The sequence below is a fragment of the Cynocephalus volans genome, chromosome 15, assembly GCF_027409185.1.
Source record: "Cynocephalus volans isolate mCynVol1 chromosome 15, mCynVol1.pri, whole genome shotgun sequence".
Classification (NCBI taxonomy): Eukaryota; Metazoa; Chordata; class Mammalia; order Dermoptera; family Cynocephalidae; genus Cynocephalus; species Cynocephalus volans.
In genome coordinates this window covers 42,277,484-42,294,942 of record NC_084474.1, presented here as the reverse complement: position 1 = coordinate 42,294,942, position 17,459 = coordinate 42,277,484, and the positions used below count along the sequence as shown (strand labels likewise).

Here is a 17,459-nt window from a genome sequence, read left to right as displayed (position 1 = left end):
AGTAATTTTTTTTTTTTTTAAAGATGACCGGTAAGGGGATCTTAACCCTTGACTTGGTGTTGTCAGCACCACACTCACCCAGTGAGCTAACCGGCCATCCCTATACAGGATCCAAACCTGTGGCCTTGGTGTTATCAGCACCACACTCTCCCGAGTGAGCCATGGGCCGGCCCTTGATGAAGTAATTTTTGAACTTCCAGTATTCTTATGATTGATTGCTTTGGAGGTGGGAGAAAATTATTGTAATTTTCATTTAGGGTAGCAGTGCCTTCAAATTTTCTAAGTTTGATAACTCTGACCATAATTGTTTCCACAGGTAATGGGAAACCCAGGAACTTTCAAAAGAGGCCTTTTATTCTCAGCCTTGTCTTATTTGGGTTTTGGAACTTATCAAGTAACTCCTCAGGCTGCTGTGGTTCATGCCACAGGCAAAGGTAAGAGTAAGGTAAACATCTGGAAGACTTGGGTTATTTTTGTTTGTCATTTTGTTAATAATAACAGTTATTTTTGAATAGATAATGAAACTAACATTGTTACAGTCTAGATTATTTTCTGCTTTTCTCTACTTCAACATATACTTATATATATACAATATATATTTATATTTATAAATATATTTATATATATAATTTTTCCCAGAAACTAGAGCTCCCTCTGTGATACTCTTCAATACTTTATGTTTTTCTAGGACCCTTGAATTAAGAATTTTTTTTTTTTAATAACTTTTTTTTTTGACAGCTGGCCAGTATGGGGGTCCGAACTCTTGACCTTGGTGTTATAACACTGTGCTCTAACCACCTAAGCCAACCAGCCAACCTTTTTTTACATTTTTAAAGGGTTACGGTTAAGGAGTTCTGGGTTAAAAAAAAAAAAAAAAGGAATATGCCACAGACACCATGTATGACCCACAAAACCTAAAATATTTACTCTCTGGATCTTTATAGAAAAAGTTTGCCAACCACTACTTTATAATAACAAAATGATTTTTGTTATTCTCTAAGGCCAAAGTGTTATACTCTTCTCGATAGAGTTAAGAATATGCTCTAGTACTTTGAGATAGAAGAATTTACAAACGGAATGCAGTTTGGTACCAAATACCAAATAACTGGTTGAAAAGTGAAAAAAATCTATCAAATTTCTTGTTTGGCATTATATAGATAAGTAAACATATATTAAGACATGCCAATTTTTTTTTTTTTTTTTGTCTTTTTGTGACCGGCTGCACCACGCTCAGCCAGTGAGCTCAGCCAGTGAGCGCACCGGCCATCCTCATATAGGATCCGAACCCGCTGGCGGGAGCACTGCTGCGCTCCCAGCGCCGCACTCTCCCGAGTGCACCACGGGGTCGGCCCAAGACTTGCCAATTTTTAAAAAAACTAAATTTAGTTAAACCAGTTGTAGTTTAGACGAGTCAGAATTTTAGTATATTAGAGAAATACCATTTTAATTAATAGGTCAAGCCTTTTCGTTTTTCATAGTCCTTACTTTTTCATTATAAAGGAGAAGGTGATTGGGGAAAGAAGCAGTGATTTGATTTTTTTTTTTTTTTTCTTGATGCTGGCCAGTACAGGGATTGAACTCTGTACCTTGGTGCTATGAACACCATGCTCTGATCAACTGAGTTAACCATCCAGCTCCTTGATTTTGAATAGGCATTCTTATTAAAGTCTGATAGAAGAAGAATTTGAGGATATTATCAAAATTACTGCATATCTGTTGATTTCATTAATCCACAAAGTGGAGATCAGAACTCTTATCACTATGTTTCTCTTTGCATCTATCATACTTAGTTTCAGTGTGTTTTAGTATCATAATAAAAATGATTGTAAAGATTTAGTGCTTCCCTAAATAACAAGATATGGTACTTCAAAAGGCAAAGCCAAAATTATCTTTAGCCTTAATAATCATAGTCCATTTTAAGTGTCTTAATGACAAAAAATCGCTACATATTTGTTAAATTATAGGTAACATTTTAAGATGCCAGGCTGTCATGAGGCCTGCATGAGCTGGGTGCAGCCACAGTAGCAGAGTATGAAAGGGTGTCAGAGTATCAATTGTTTCTTTTGCACCTCAACAAGCTTTTATGCTGCTTTCCTCCTTTCTCTTTCTTTACCTCTTGAGTGGGCAACCATGAGCTGGGCTGTGGGAGTCCTGCGGATCAGACAGAGAATAGGTGCTGCAGGAGTGAATTCCCTTTGCCTGGAGATGGCTCTGTCCCCAAAAGGGGCATGCATCCCACCCAGAGATGAACTTGCCATTGGGATATTAATGAAGTCAATCTGGAGAGTAAGACAATGGATCTTCAACATGGCAACCCTTTTATTAAAAAGCCAAATCCTATTTCCAGCAAAGATTACCTTGTCACTGCAGATGCCAACCTAGTGATTATCACAACAGGTGTACTATTGGGGAAAAGGAGAAACATGGCGTGATGTAGTCCAGAGAAAATGTGTCCATCTTTAAATTAATGGTTTCCATTATTACCCAATACAGTTCCCCCTGCAAACTGATAGTAGTATTCAATTCAGTGGAAATCTTAACTTATGTATCCTGGAAGTTCAGTGCATTTTCCAAGGAATATGTTGTTGGAAGTGGCTATAATCCAGACACTGTCCATTTCCATTTCTTCATCTATAGTTTGGCTGTTGTGAATAATGAATGCTGTGATGAATGTGGGAGTGCAGATATACTGCAACATACTGATTTCAGTTCCTTTGGGTATATATATTGAGAAGCGGGATCACTGGATTCTATTTGTAGTTTTTAAGGTACCTCCATACTGTTTTCCATAATGGCTGTAGCATTATTTTCTTAAAACAAACCAAAAAAACCTCACTTTATAATTAGTTGATGGGCATGTTCATGTAATTTGTTTGTGAGACTGTAGGCCATAGCCCTTGAAAAAACATTGATATAATATATATAAACAATTTTTTAAACTTGGAATATGATCCATGTTTCTATGAAATATAACCATTGGTTTTTACAAGTTTTATTTTGTCAGAAATCTCTCCTATTTGCTATATTTTTTAGGAATTGATCTTCAAATAATAATTCCACTATCAAAACTTCCACCTAATTCTCTTTAGATCTGCTTCATGCCCATTGAAGCCAGTTAAAAACCTTTTTCCTCTTCCATTTACTGGGTCTAAATCATATTCTGAAGTAAGACTTTTTGGAAATTAAAGTTTAGTTTGGAAATTAAAGTTTAAAGGCATATATGTTATTAACATTTCAGTTGGATGGGATTATAGGACTGATATCTTAAATGACAATGTCTGTGTTTACCAAAAGGTGGTATCAAATATCCACTTGTTAGCAGTAACTGAAGTACTCTAGTAACAACTTTTCTGTTATTTCCTTAAAAGAGACAAAATTAAAAGCCCCCTGAAGAAAAATATGCTAATATATGCACAGTACTCGTGTGTGTGTGTGTGTGTGTGTGTGTGTGTGTGTGTGAACATTCACTTGTAAAATGCTTAAAAGATAAGTTTTTTATAAGTGCCCAATATATCAGCACCGCACTCTCCCGAGTGAGCCACAGGCCGGCCCTACAAGTGCCCAATTTAAATAAAGGTTCTTAATATATCACTTCAGTTATCTTCTTTTCATTTTCTTTTTTTTTTTTTTTTAGCTCCTTTTTATTGATGAACCTACAGTATAAGATCAGTGCTCCTTCATACATGTTTGTTTATAGTACTTCAGGACATTTTTGGTGGCATTGCTTCCAGTACTGCTCAGACACAGTATTATTGGTATTAAAGATTTGCTTAAATTTTGATGATATTGCTGCTACTTATAGCCTAGAATCTCAATACTTAGGTTTTCTACTTTTTAAGTCTTGTATAGAGAAACTTCAGAAGTAGGGCTATTTAGCTTGCCAGAGGAGTATCTGAGAAGTATTGTTGTCCAGATACCTGTCTCATGGCTTGAGTACAGTCGGCAAGAAAAACTAGAAAACCAAAGTTTACTAACATGATACTACATCATTGACATTTCTTTCTTTGAAAAATTCTAAGAATTGTTTTGATCTTATGGATATTCATTTTAGGCTAAATTTAAGATTTCATTATACAGTTACAGGTGAATTAACATTAACATCTCAATTCATCTTAAGATATTTACTAATTACTTAAGTTGAAAGTAATTTACTTTAAAAGTATAGCCCATTTTATAGAATATAATCTCTTTATGTCATTAACATAGCTTATTTCTAAATATTTTCAGGAAAATACAGAGCCTTAAGTCAAAAAACAACTTATTTGCAGATATGTGGTCTACATGCTCCCACCCTAGAGCCTATGTGAGTCTGTAGCACCATAATAAATGTATCCTTTTCTTATAAATTATACACCATATGATTTTAGAAATTCCTTTTTAGAATCAGAAAAAATATATATACATTTAAAACCTGTATACTATAGCTTGTGGTACTATACTATATAATAAAGAAATTAGCGCTAAGTTATTTGAGAAGTTATAAAATTATGCACACAAAAAAGGTTTAGATTATTCACTAAATTTCTACGTTTTTCTTTTAGTTACATGGGTGATAAGATGTAGATTTCCTAGATCATGTTAAGGGTAGTAATAAGTCTTCTCAGGGAGTCTGAGAATAATCAGTGAATAAATTTAAAAGTAACTTTGCTACTTATACATACCATGCACACATTCAAATATGCCAGATCAATATATTTAATATTGTATTAGTTTTCTATCATTGCTGTAACAAATGTAGTGACTTAAAACAACACAAATTTATTATCTTACACTTCCGTAGTTTAGAAGTCCAAAATGGGTCTCACTGGGCTAAAATCAGTGTTGGCAGAGCAAGCATTCCTTTCCAGAGGGCCTGGGGAGAAAGAATCCTTTTCCTTGCCCTTTTCAGCTTCTAGAAGCTTTCCACATTCCGTGGTTGAAGGCTCCCTTCCTCCGTGTTCACAATCAGCAATCTCAACATTCTGACCTTGTTTCCATTGTCATATCTCCTTCTCAGACTTCTCTGTCTCCCTCTTATACTTTTAAGGACCCTTGTAATTTATATTGGGTCTACCTGGATAATCCAGGATAATTTCCTATTTTAAGATTAGCTGATTAGCAGCCTAAATTCCTTCAACAATTTCCCATTGCCATGTAACCAAACATTCACAGATTCAAGGGACTAAGATGTGAACATCTTTGGAGGCCGTTATTCTGCCTACCACAAATACCAACTAAGGATGCTGACTACTAATTTTTTTTTTTTGAGAATCTTTGGGTTGTTAAAACCCAAACTTTGAGAATCAGCCACTTATCAGATAAAAATATAGAATAGAAGCAAACTTTAGAACATTAACCAGCCACGGGAATAATTAAACTTCATTGCACCTAATCAGATTGAAGTAGGATTATTGAGGAAAAAAGTATCTAATTTTAAAGTTTTACTATTATCATTTAATTTCTTAATTAGTATAATTACATTAGGATGTTAACTTAAAAAATACTTCATTTACATGATTGTATCATAAATTTTATGTGGTTTTTTTCTTCTTGCTGGTCTCATTTACTTTTTCAAAGACAAAAAAAGCTTATAATTTCCTATATACTATGATTAATTAAAGTATAGCAAGATAAATAATAAAGAAACTTAACTGAACATATTGGAATGTTGGCTTATAAGTAGGACTAAGTACTACAGCATCCTTACAGAAGACAAAATTAAATGTGTATATAGGCTGGCCAGTTAGGTCAGTTGGTTAGAGTGTGGTGCTGATAACTCCAAGGTCCAGGGTTTGACCCCTTTACTAGCCAGCCACAAAAAAAAAAGTATATATTCCTTACTAATAATTGGAATTCCCTAAAATTCAGACTTACTATTTTTTTAGTTAGTAGTCAATTTTTTTTAGGGCCTTACACTATCAGTAAGGTTTATATATTTCATAGTCTGTATATACTAGTTACAAGAATCAGTTGGAACATAGTGCCAATGAAGTAAGTTTCAGATTCTCTCTGTAGTTAACTTCATCTACTTTTTTGATAACAGATTTGACTCTTTTCCATAACAGTGTCTGCATATATGAGTTAAGTTTTAAAGAGAATCTAGTAAAACTGTGGTCCAGCTCACACAAATTAATTATATTTAATGTTATAAGTGGATGAGTTACATCATCATTTTCTATAATGGATAGTACTTAGCAACAGAAACAAAGACTTTGTCTGTGTAGAGGGTATATTATGTACCATGAATTCCTCACAGGAAATTGCTTTTCTCATTATTTCAAAATGTATGTGTTATATTCAGTCACTATCAGAATAAACTTTCTAATTTTTTATTTCCCATGGTTTCAGTAAATCATTTATTATGATAGCTTCATACTTATTTCTGTTATAGATGTTTCAGAATTTCTTTTCTTATTGGTGAATTTCTTATCCTTATTGGTAATTTCTGTATCTGATTTTGTTTGCCTGCATATAAAATAGTTTGTTTCTTAGAATTATTGCTATCCTACTTGGAAAGACCTACTTTGTTGTGTCTTTTTTTTTCTATTATAATCTTTGAAGTTGAAGAAATCCTTGAACAAGCAGACTATCTGTATGAAAGTGGAGAAACGGAAAAACTTTATCAGTTGCTAACCCAGTACAAGGAAAGGTAGGTAATGTATGATAAACCTGGGTTTTTGGTTTCCTAAAAATTTTCATGTTATTTAACAATTTTATGATCCTTGGTGCTTGAAATTTTTGTAATAAATTATTGTAGGTTTTTACTTCAAAATGTTTCTTAAAGTTTATAGTATACTGTTTCTTTCTTACAGTAGATGACTCAGAAGTGCTACCTATATCTGATTGATTTAGAAAAGGTTGTTCTGTTCTAGTAGAATGCTATAGTTTTTCCATTTTGCCGTTTTGCTTTGGATCATACAAGATAGTCATTGAGCATGTGTCTATCTCATCTATCTATATTTTATTTTTTCATTCCTTTTCTTTTAAAATAATTAATTATTGGTATAAGATTTAAATGAATTCACTGGGATTTAGGATGATTGTATGCCACTACTGAATGGTAATTATGTATCACTTTAGAAGCACAGTCTTTCAGAGAAACCAAAAATACCTCCTTTTCTATTTTTAATATTAGATTACATGTTTAGTCTAAAATATCAATGTGCACTCATTTTGGAGGAAGAGTGAAGGGAGACTCAACTGTATAAAGTAAGTCAAACAAGGCTAAATGGCATTTCCAGATCACTAATCTACAGTCTACGTCATCTCCAAAAGTAAAAATATTGAGTAATTTTCATCTCTCTTAGATTCCCAAAATGTGTTTTCTCCCCAAGACCCATCAATTTTACTTCCTAAATATTTGCAAGATCAATCTTTACTTCTCCATTTTCCCCTTAGTAACTTGAGGTGGCTGGTTTGGCATTTTATAGTCATTTAGTGATAACTTGAAAAGTAAGCTGTAAGGTAATTACTACATATTCATCAGATAGTAAATATACTGTTGCTACCATTAGTTTCAAAATTTTATGAGTGCTATTTTTTGTTTAAAAAAGAAATATATAAAGTAGGTTTAAAGGTAAACATTTAGGCTCAGTTGATTAGAGCATGGTGTTGTTACACCAAAGTCAAGAGTTCAGATCCCCATACTGGCCAGCCACCAAAAATTAAATAAATAAATAAATAAATAAATAAATAAATAAATAAATAAATAATAAACAAATAAATATATAAATATATAAATATATAAATAACATACAGGCAAACATTTAATGAAAAGGAATTTAAGGTTAGTTTTAGAAAATATTTCTGTTAATTGTGGCTACTACTTTATTAACCATTTCTTATTTTATATAATTATATTTAAATGACAGTTCTACAAGTATTCCAATGCCCTTACTTGAAATAAGCCATGAATCATGGCATGGCATTCAAACATAGGATTTATTTTGAGATTACATTATATTTAATCATTTATTTATTAACAGATATTTACATATATCTTTGTGTGCCAGGTGTTATATTTGGGGCTAGCGATTCAGCAGCTTTGTTTTTTTAGAGCATGACCCTGTCTATAAAGTTTTATGGTACTATTCTACCAGTTAGTGAGTTGTCTGAAGCACAGTGCCAATGAAGTCAAGCAAGCCTCAAGTTATATGTTGAGTTTAATAGGGCAAGTATTTAGATAAGTCAAATGCAAAGATATTTTCTAAGGAAGTCATTATTTTAGGTACAATAGGTAAGTTAATATTTATGAATAATATTAGATATTTTATGAGAAATTTTAGCAAATAAAGTTTTATATGAAAAAATAACAAATTTAGTACTACTAATAATGGCTTTTGATAGCATGTTGCTTGCTGTATCCTAACTAAGCTGAAAGGCCATAATGTATTCATTAATAATGTGACCTTTGCCAATTTTTAAATGTGAGCTAAAATGGTTATGCTTTACTTTAAATTAGTGAAGATGCAGAGTTACTTTGGCGTTTGGCACGAGCATCGCGTGATGTAGCTCAGCTTAGCAGAACCCCAGAAGAGGAGAAAAAACTATTGGTATATGAAGCCCTAGAGTATGCAAAAAGAGCACTAGAAAAAAATGAATCAAGTTTTGCAGCTCATAAGGTGAGTTCCTTAATGTAACTAAGCTCTTACCATTTACTGAGAGAAACATTGGTCTATACTTATCTATTAACCCTAATTTACATAGGAAAAAATCTCTATTTTAAAGTAAGGAAGAGATTTATTTTTATAACTTTTTTGTAATTTTTCTTGCATTCTCGGACATTTAGTCTAATTTTATTAGTATGTTTCATAAACTACTTCTGTGAATGATCATTTTTTTAAAAAAATGTTAGTAATTTTATAAATTACCTAGATCTTTATTCCTAGTAGTATATGCACATGACAAATATTTTTAGATTTTCCTTACATTATATTTGTTTTATGTGGAAATAGGAATATAGCAGCTGGACAACTGATACCTATTATAACTTTTCACATGTAACTCAGCTAGTTTCTGGATTTCCTAATTGGTTTAGAACAATCTTTTTCAGTAGACAATGTGGGGAGACTAGGGAGGGTTACTGACATTTTGAATTAGGACATTTCTTTATCATGTTGGACTGTCCTCAGTACAGCCCCTAAGTCATTGTGACAACCAAATTTCATCCTCATATATTTCCAAATGCTTCCTTTAGTGGTTGGTACCCCCCAACTCCACCCCTACCCCAGTAGAACTACTTGTGGTTTATATAAAGGATAAAAGAGATATCAGTTCTTTTAAATTTATTGAGACTTGTTTTATAGCCCAGAATATGGTCCATCTTTGTAAATGTTCTTTGTGCACATGAAAAGAATGTGTATTCAGCTGTTGATTGTTAGAAATATCCTATAAATGTCATTAAGATCAAGTTGGTTGATAGTATTGTTTAGGACTTCTAAATCCTTACCGATTTTCTATTTGTTCTATAAATTATTGAGGGAGGGGTTTTGAAATCTCCAAGTATAGTTGTAGATTTTTCTACTTCTCTTTGCAATTCTATTAGTTTTTACAACATGTATTTTAAAGTGCTATTATTAGGATATAAACATTTAGATTTGTTATATTTTCTTGATGAATTACCTCTTTATCATTGTAAAATGATTCTCTTTGTCTCTAGAAATATTCTTGAGACAAAGAATATTGGTTTTGCAACCTTCTTTGCCTGACATTTATGTAGCCACTTTTGCTTTCTTTTGATTGTTAGCATGGCACTGTATATCCTTTACTGTCTTTTTATTTTTAACTTATTTGTGTCTTTATGTTTAACATGTACTCCTTGTAGGCAGTTGATAGGTCTTGCTTTTATTTTTATTTTCACATATTTATTTCACATGTAGCATTTTTTAGTAAGATATACTTCACATTACATAAAATTCACCATTTTAAAGTGTATGTTTCAGTGGCTTTTAGCTTGTTCTCTATATTGTACAATCATCACAATTAATTAATTTCAGAACACTTCCATTACCCCCAAAAGTGAACTCCATATCTATTACCAGTTAGTACCAATACCCCCTCCTCCCATTTCCTGACAAACACTAATCTACTTTCTGTGTCTATGAATTTGTCTATACTGGAAAAGTCATACAATATGTGGCCTTTTGTGTCTGACTTCTTTCACCTAGCATAATATTTTCAAGTTTCATCTATTTGGAGTATGTGACAGTGCTTCATTCTTTTTTTTATGGCCAAATAATATTTCATTGTATGGACATACCACATTTTGTTTATCCATTCATTAGTTGATAGCATTTGGTTTATTTCCACCTTTGGGTATTATTAATAATGCAGCTGTGAACATTCATGTACTTGTATTTGTTTAAATACCTATTTTCAGTTCTTTTTTTTTTTTTTTTTTTTTTTTTTTTGGTGCCTGGCTAGTACAGGGATTGAACCCTGGATCCTATTTTCAATTCTTTTGAGTATATGCCTAGGAGTAGAATTGGTGGTTTATATGGTAATTCTGTGTAATTCTTTTTGAGGAACTGAAACTGTCTTCCAAAGTAGCTGCACCATTTTATTTTATTTATTTATTTTTATTTTTTAAAAGATGACTGGTAAGGGGATCTTAACCCTTGACTTGCTGTTGTCAGCACCATGCTTTCCCAAGTGACCTAACTGGTCATGCCTATATAGGGATCCAAACCTGTGGCCTTGGTGTTATCAACACCACACTCTCCCAAGTAAGCCACAGGCCGGCCCTTGCACCATTTCATATTGCCACCAATAATGTGTGAGGATTCTAATTTCACTACATTATTTCCAACATTTTTTTATTATGCATTTTTAAAATTATAGCTGTCCTAGTAGTTGTAAAATGGTATGTCATTGTGGTTTTGATTTGCATTTTCATAACAGTGTTGAGGGTCTTTCAATGAATGCATTGGGCATTTTCATATCTTCTTTGGAGAAATGTCTATTCAGATTCTTTGCCCATTTTAAAATTGGATTGTTTGTCTTTTTATTGCTTAGTTGTAAGAGTTCTTTTTATATTATGGGTACTAGTCCCTTGTTTGATGTATGATTTGCAAATATTCTTTCCCATTGTGTGTATTGTCTTTTCAGCTTCTTGATATTGTGCTTTGATGCACAAGTTCTTAATTTTGATGAAATCCAATCTAGTTATTTTTTCTTTGATTGTTTGTGCCTTTAGTATCATATCTAAAAAACCTGTTGCCTAATGTAAGGTTATGCAAATTTTTGCCTTTTTCCTTCTAAGAGTTTTATATATTTTTAGCTCTTACAGTTAGGTCTTTAATCCATTTGGAGTTAATGTTTATACATGGTGTGAGGTGGGAGTCCCAGATTCATTGTTTTGCATATAACTGCCCAGTTGTCCTAGCACCATCTGTGAAAAGACTTCTTTCTCCACTGCATGGTCTTGATAGTCTTGACAAAAATGAATTAAACATGTGTGTGTGGGTTTATTTCTGGACTCTTGATTCTGTTCTGTTGATCTAATTGTATCCTTATGTCAGTACCAAAATGCCTTGGTAGCTTTGTAGTCAGTTCTGAAATAAACAAGTGTGAGTTCTCTAATTTTGATCTTCTGTCTCAAGATTGTTTTGACTGTTCTGGGTCCCTTGGATTTTCATATGAATTTTAGGGTCAGCTTGTAAATTTCTGCAAAGAAGTCATTTGGGATTTTGATAGGGATTTCATTGAATCTGTAGATCAATTTGAGGAGTACTGCCATCTTAACAATATTAAGTGTTCCAATCTATGAACACATGTTGTCAGTCATATCTTCTTTGATTTCTTTCAACAATGTTTTGTAGTTTTCAGCATACAAGTCTTGGACTTATTTGATTAAATTTATTTCTAAGTATTTTATTCCTTTTGATGCTATTGTAAATGGAATTGTTTCCTTAACTACATTTTCAGATTATTCATTGCTAGAGTATAGGAATGCAGTTTATTTTTTTATATTAATTTTATATCCTGAAACTTTGTTTAACTCATTTATTAACTTCACTAGTTATATTTTTGTAGATTCTTTAGGGTTTTCTGTGTTAGACATGTCATTATAAATAGAGATAGTTCTATTTTTCCTTTCCAGTATGGACGCATTTTATTTCTTTTCCTCGCCTAGTTTTCCTGGCATGAACCTTCACTACGGTGTTGAATAGAAGTGGCTTGAGGGAATATCTTTTTCTTGCTCTTGATTGTAGAGGGAAAGCTATTAGTCTTTTACCATTAATTATAATGTTAACTGTGGGTTTTCCATAGATACTCTTTATTAGATTGAGAAGTAATGTTCCCTCTATTGCTAGTTCGTTGAGTGTTTCTATCACGACAGAGTATTGGATTTTTTTCAAATATTTTATCTGTGTCTTTTACAGTGATCGTGTCGATTTTTCTCTCCTTCATTCTGTTAATGTGATGTGTTACATCAATTGATTTTTTTCTGTTAACAAAACTATTTAATAGTGTTTGAGAAACAGGACAAAATATTTTCTTTCACTTTTCTAAATCCATTCTCTATGTACTCTCTATGCAATTCAGAGAATTGAATGCAAAGGGAGAATTTTATGTAGGAGTTACTGCAGAACTGATTAAAAGTAACTACAGCTGAGTGACAGAATATACTTTTATTTCTACAAATGTAAGTCCTTTGCACTACTTTCTAGAAGAAATACATTTTCAGGGCATGGACTATAAAGTGACATACAGTGCAGACATAAAGAAGTTTGTAAATCCTTTAAATTTCTGGCTGTTGAGACAATATTTTTGGAGAGCTGAGGTTATCTTTAGCTGTGAAACCAGAGCCAGCTATTAAGCAGCTAGAATGCTACAGTAGTTAGATACATGACCATTTCTCTTTTAGCACATTCTTTGTTCTCCTCTTCTAGAAGTTATAGACATCTATTTAGTTTGATTATCTGTCGTCTTAATGAAGTTACATCCACAACAGTCATTGTCATCTATGTTCCTTCAGTTGTTGTATCTGTATTTGGAATGCCATACCTGATGTCATGATAGGATTAGAGGTGGTGGCAGCAGAACCACCATGCAACACAGGTGTGTACTCTGGTGCAGAAATAGGTGCCTGGAACCTCAAATTTTTATTTCTTGGGGCAGAATCTGATCTGTAGTACATGTAATCATTTCTGACCAGCTGTCTGTTTTGGTGAACAGCATTTTCACTCATAGAATGTGCTTTTTAGCCTGCCAACTGCATGGATTTCTTCATTTTGAGGGGCTGGAGGAAGTTTTTCTCAATCCAGGAAATCTAGTTGTCTTTCATTTAGGGTAAGTACATGAGGTGTTTTTAGTGTCAGAAGTTTAAATGGGAGCTGACTGAATAAGGTTAAGATCTGCTGGTCTTGAAAATGGAATGTCTTCATTAGTGTCTGCTACAACAGTCCTCTCTGGAACCTGCATTATCACACTAGCATTTGGAACTCCTTGGAATTCTTGTTCCAGGTCAGCATTTGGTGGTGGGACTTTTACTTTTTCCAGTATCCTCATTCGTCGACTAATAACCTTTGGTGTATTTTATTTCATACTGAATTTGACTAATGTCTGCCATCTCAACAGCAGTGGGAGAAGGAAGTACTGCCCCACTCACCCCTTGGGCTCACTGAAGGGTCCCTGGAGAGGGCTACTACCTGCTGGCTCCCCAGGCTCTCAGATGGGTCTTCTTAGAGGCCATTGGCTGAGCACACTGAGGCTCCGGGGCAAAATAGGATGCAAGAATGGCCAGGGGTGGCTCCTTCCATGACAATGGATTTTTTAATGGTGAGCCAACCTTGTATTCCTGGGATAAATTCCACTTGGTTATAGTGTTCAATACTTTTTATATGCTGCTGGATATGGTTTTCCAATATTTTATTAAGGATTTTTACATCTGTATTGGTAAGGGACTTTGGTGTTTATTTTTCTTTTCTTGCGATATCTTGTGATAGCTTTGATATCAACTTAATACTGGTTTCATAGAATATTTAGTAGATTTCACTTTTCTTCTATTTTTGGGAAGAGTTTGAGAAGGATTGGTATTAATTATTCTTTAGATTTTTGCCAGAATTCATCATTTGGTCCTAGGCTTCTCTTTTTTAGAAGTTTTATGAATACTAGTTGTGTTTTTTTACTTGTTATCAGTCTATTCAAATTTTGTATTTATTCTTAAATCAGTTGGGTAGGAATTTGTTCATGTTATCTAGGTTATCTAATTTGTTGGAATACAGTTATTCGTAGTATTCCCTTATAATACTTTTTGGTTTTGTATTTATTACAAAGGCGGGTAGTAATATATGCCCTCTTCCATTTCTGATTTTAGTAATTTGGGTGTTCTCTCTTTTCTTTCTTGTGTCTAGCTAAAGGTTTGTGAATTTTGTTGTTCTTTTCAAAGAACTAACTTTGGTTTTGTTGTTCTTCTTTATTTTTTTATTCTCTATTTTATTTATTTCCATTATTACCTTTATTATTTCCTTACTTCTGCTTGCTTTAGGTTTAGCTTTCTTTTCTTTTTCTGGTTTCTTAAGGTTTTAAAGTTAGGTTATTGATTTGAGAACACTCCAGCTCTTTTTTAGTACTGTTTGCATGAAATATCTCTGCATCCTTTTACTTTCAACCTATGTACCTTTGAATGTAAAGTGTCTTATAAAGCATATTGAATCATGTTTTTAATACATTCTGCCAATCTCTGCCCTTTAATCAGAGTTTAGCCCACTTACATTTAATGTAATTGGTGATGCCATTTGCTTTTGTTTTCTATTTGTCATGTCTTTTTGTTTCTCAGTTCCTCTATTAGTGCCCTTTTTTTTTTGGTATTAAATAGATATTTTTTTGGTGTACCATTTTAATTCCCTTGTTTCTTGTACTGCATGTTTCAAGTTATTTTCTTAGTGGTTACCCTGAAGATTACCATTAACATCACATTTATAGCAATGTAGTTTGGATTACATGTGAACTTAATTCCCAATAGTATACAAAACTTTACTCTTATATCTCTGCTTCTTTCCCCGTGTTCTAACTGAATTGGCTGGCACCTTGATCTTGGACTACCCAGCCTCCAGAACTGTGAGAAACAAATTTCTGTTGTTTAAGCTATTCAGTCTATGGTATTCTGGTTTAGTAGCCCAAGCAGATTTAAGACAAGCATCTATGGTTTCTGATAAGAAATTCACTGTTAATCTTACGGAGGATCCTTTGTATGTGATCCTTTGCTTTTCTCTTGCTGTGTTCAAGATTCTCTTTTATCTTTGACAGTTTGAGTATATGTCTAGTTGTAGAACTCTTTGAATTTACCTTACTTGAGGTTCATTTGTTTTTCATCAAGGTAGGGAAGCTTTCAGCCATTGTGTTTTCAAATATTGTTTCTGTCCCTTTTTTTCCTCTCCTCTACTCTTTTTATGTGTATTTAGATATGTTTAATGCTGAGCCACAGTTCTCTGAGTCTGTGTTCATTTCTCTTCATTCTTTTTTCTTTCTGTTCCTCAGACTTTATAATATCAATTGAATATCTTCACATTCACTGATCTTTTTTCCTGCTTGCTCAAATCTGCTGTGAAGCCCTCTAATGAATTTTTATTTCAGTTATTGTACTTATCAACTTCAAAGTTTCTATTTGGTCCCTTTTTATAATTTCTTTCTCTTTATTGATATTCTTTATTTGGTGAGACATTGTTTCTCATACTTTAGCTCTTTAGACATAATTTCCTTGTTGAACATATAAAAAACATTTCTATGAAGCCTAATGTCTGGGCTTCTTTAGTCTTAGTTTCTATTGAATTTTTTTTTTTTTTTTACCCTGTATTTGGGCCATTCTTTGTTTCTTTCCTTCTTCCTTTTTTTCCTGTTTAACTCAAGTTTATTAACATGGAGTCAAATACATTTGTAAAGCCGTGATTTAGTTTCCTGTGGCTCTCATGACAGAGTATGTTACCCTTTCTTATTTTTTTTGCAAACATTGAAAAAAAATTTTTTTTTTTTGGAGTTGGCCACTATGGGGATCCAAACCCTTGACCTTGGTGTTAACACCACCACACTCTTAACAACTGAGCTAACTGGCCAGCTCCTTACATTTGTTTTTGATATTTTCCCTAGGTAAAGAATTCTGTGTTGACTTATTTTTCTTTTTAATACTTTGAAAATGTTACTCTACTGTCTTCTAGCTTCTGTTATTTCCTGTAAGAAATCTGTAATTCTTATTTGTGATGCATCTTATTTTGCTCTGTTTTTTTCCTTCTTATTGGTTATAAACTATTTGATTATGATGTTTCTTGGTTTAGTTTTCTTCATGTTTCTTGGCCTTGTGTTTCATAGCACTTCTTGGATTTGTGTGCTTATAGTTTGTATCAAATTTGGAAAATATTCAGCCATTCTTCCTATAAGCAGTTTTTTGATTCTTTGTTCTGTTCATCCTTTTTTTCTGGAACTCCAGTTTTACTTGTATTTCCCACTTAAAATTGTCCAAAAGTTCACTGATGATCTGTTCTTTATTTTTTTAACCCTTTTGCTTCTTAGTGTTCCATTTTAGTTTCATTCCTGTGCCTTTGAGTTCAGTAATCTTTTTTTCCACAATAGTTTATCTTCCTTTAATATCTTGCATTTCTCTAATATCTTAAGATATTTGCCTTTCCTCTAGCTTCTTGAATATATGAAATACAGTTATAATAACTAGTTTAATGTCTTTGTGTATTAATTCTATCATTTCTGTCATTTATGGATCATTTTCCATTGATTTTTTTTCTCATTATGAGTCTTATTTTCCTGCTTCTTTTTTGTGACTGGTAATTTTTGATTGATGACAGACATTATGGATTTTACTTCGTTGGATGCTGGATATTTTTGTATTACTAAAAATTTTCTTGAGCTGTGTTCTAGAACATGGTTGAGTTATTCAGAAATAATTTAATCCTTTTGGTTTGTGCTTTAAAGTTTGTTAGGCAGGACTATAGTAGCATTTATTCTAGGATTAATTTTTCTCAAAACTGATATTCTCACCCCTTTGTGAGCTCTGGCATTCTAATTCTGGGTGGTTTCTTTTCCCAACCTTGGGTGGTTTCTTCTCCCAACCTTGGGTGGTTTCTTCTCCCAACCTTGGGTGGTTTCTTCACACGCAAGTGATTTTTCTTAGCTGAATACTCAAGGGTGCCCTCTGCAGTTTTCTGTAGTTCTAGCTCTGGGTGGCTTTCTCTTCTACAGTACTCTACCCTGGGATCTGGGCTTCCTCAGATTCCCAGTCTTCTCTCCAACAAGTAGGGAGACTTCCAGGCCCTCCCTGGGCTGCAGACTGGAAATCTTCTCCAGGCAGCAAGCTGGTGAGCCCAATCTTCATAGGGCTCACCTCATTTGTTTCTTCACTTCAAGTGTTTCTGTTACCTGATATCTAATATCTTGAAACTCTTCATATCTTAACATTTTTAATGTTTTTTAGTGTTTCAGGCAGGAAGGTAAGTCTGGTATCTATTGCCCCTTCTTGGCTAGAATATTTA

At 33.2% G+C, this 17,459-nt stretch overlaps 1 protein-coding gene and 1 pseudogene across 3 annotated transcripts in view; one reads left to right on the top strand and one right to left on the bottom strand.

The window, feature by feature from the left end:
- RMDN1 (regulator of microtubule dynamics 1) overlaps window positions 1–17,459 on the top strand; it is a 33,650-nt gene that overhangs the window by 6,047 nt on the left and 10,144 nt on the right. For all 3 annotated transcript variants that reach the window (XM_063079728.1, XM_063079726.1, XM_063079729.1), the window contains exons 2-4: window positions 317–434; window positions 6,541–6,628; window positions 8,441–8,600. In XM_063079728.1, the coding sequence (XP_062935798.1) occupies window positions 317–434; window positions 6,541–6,628; window positions 8,441–8,600 (366 nt within the window). The remainder of the gene's footprint in view (window positions 1–316; window positions 435–6,540; window positions 6,629–8,440; window positions 8,601–17,459) is intronic.
- LOC134364131 (mitochondrial fission factor-like) lies at window positions 12,771–13,585 on the bottom strand (annotated as a pseudogene).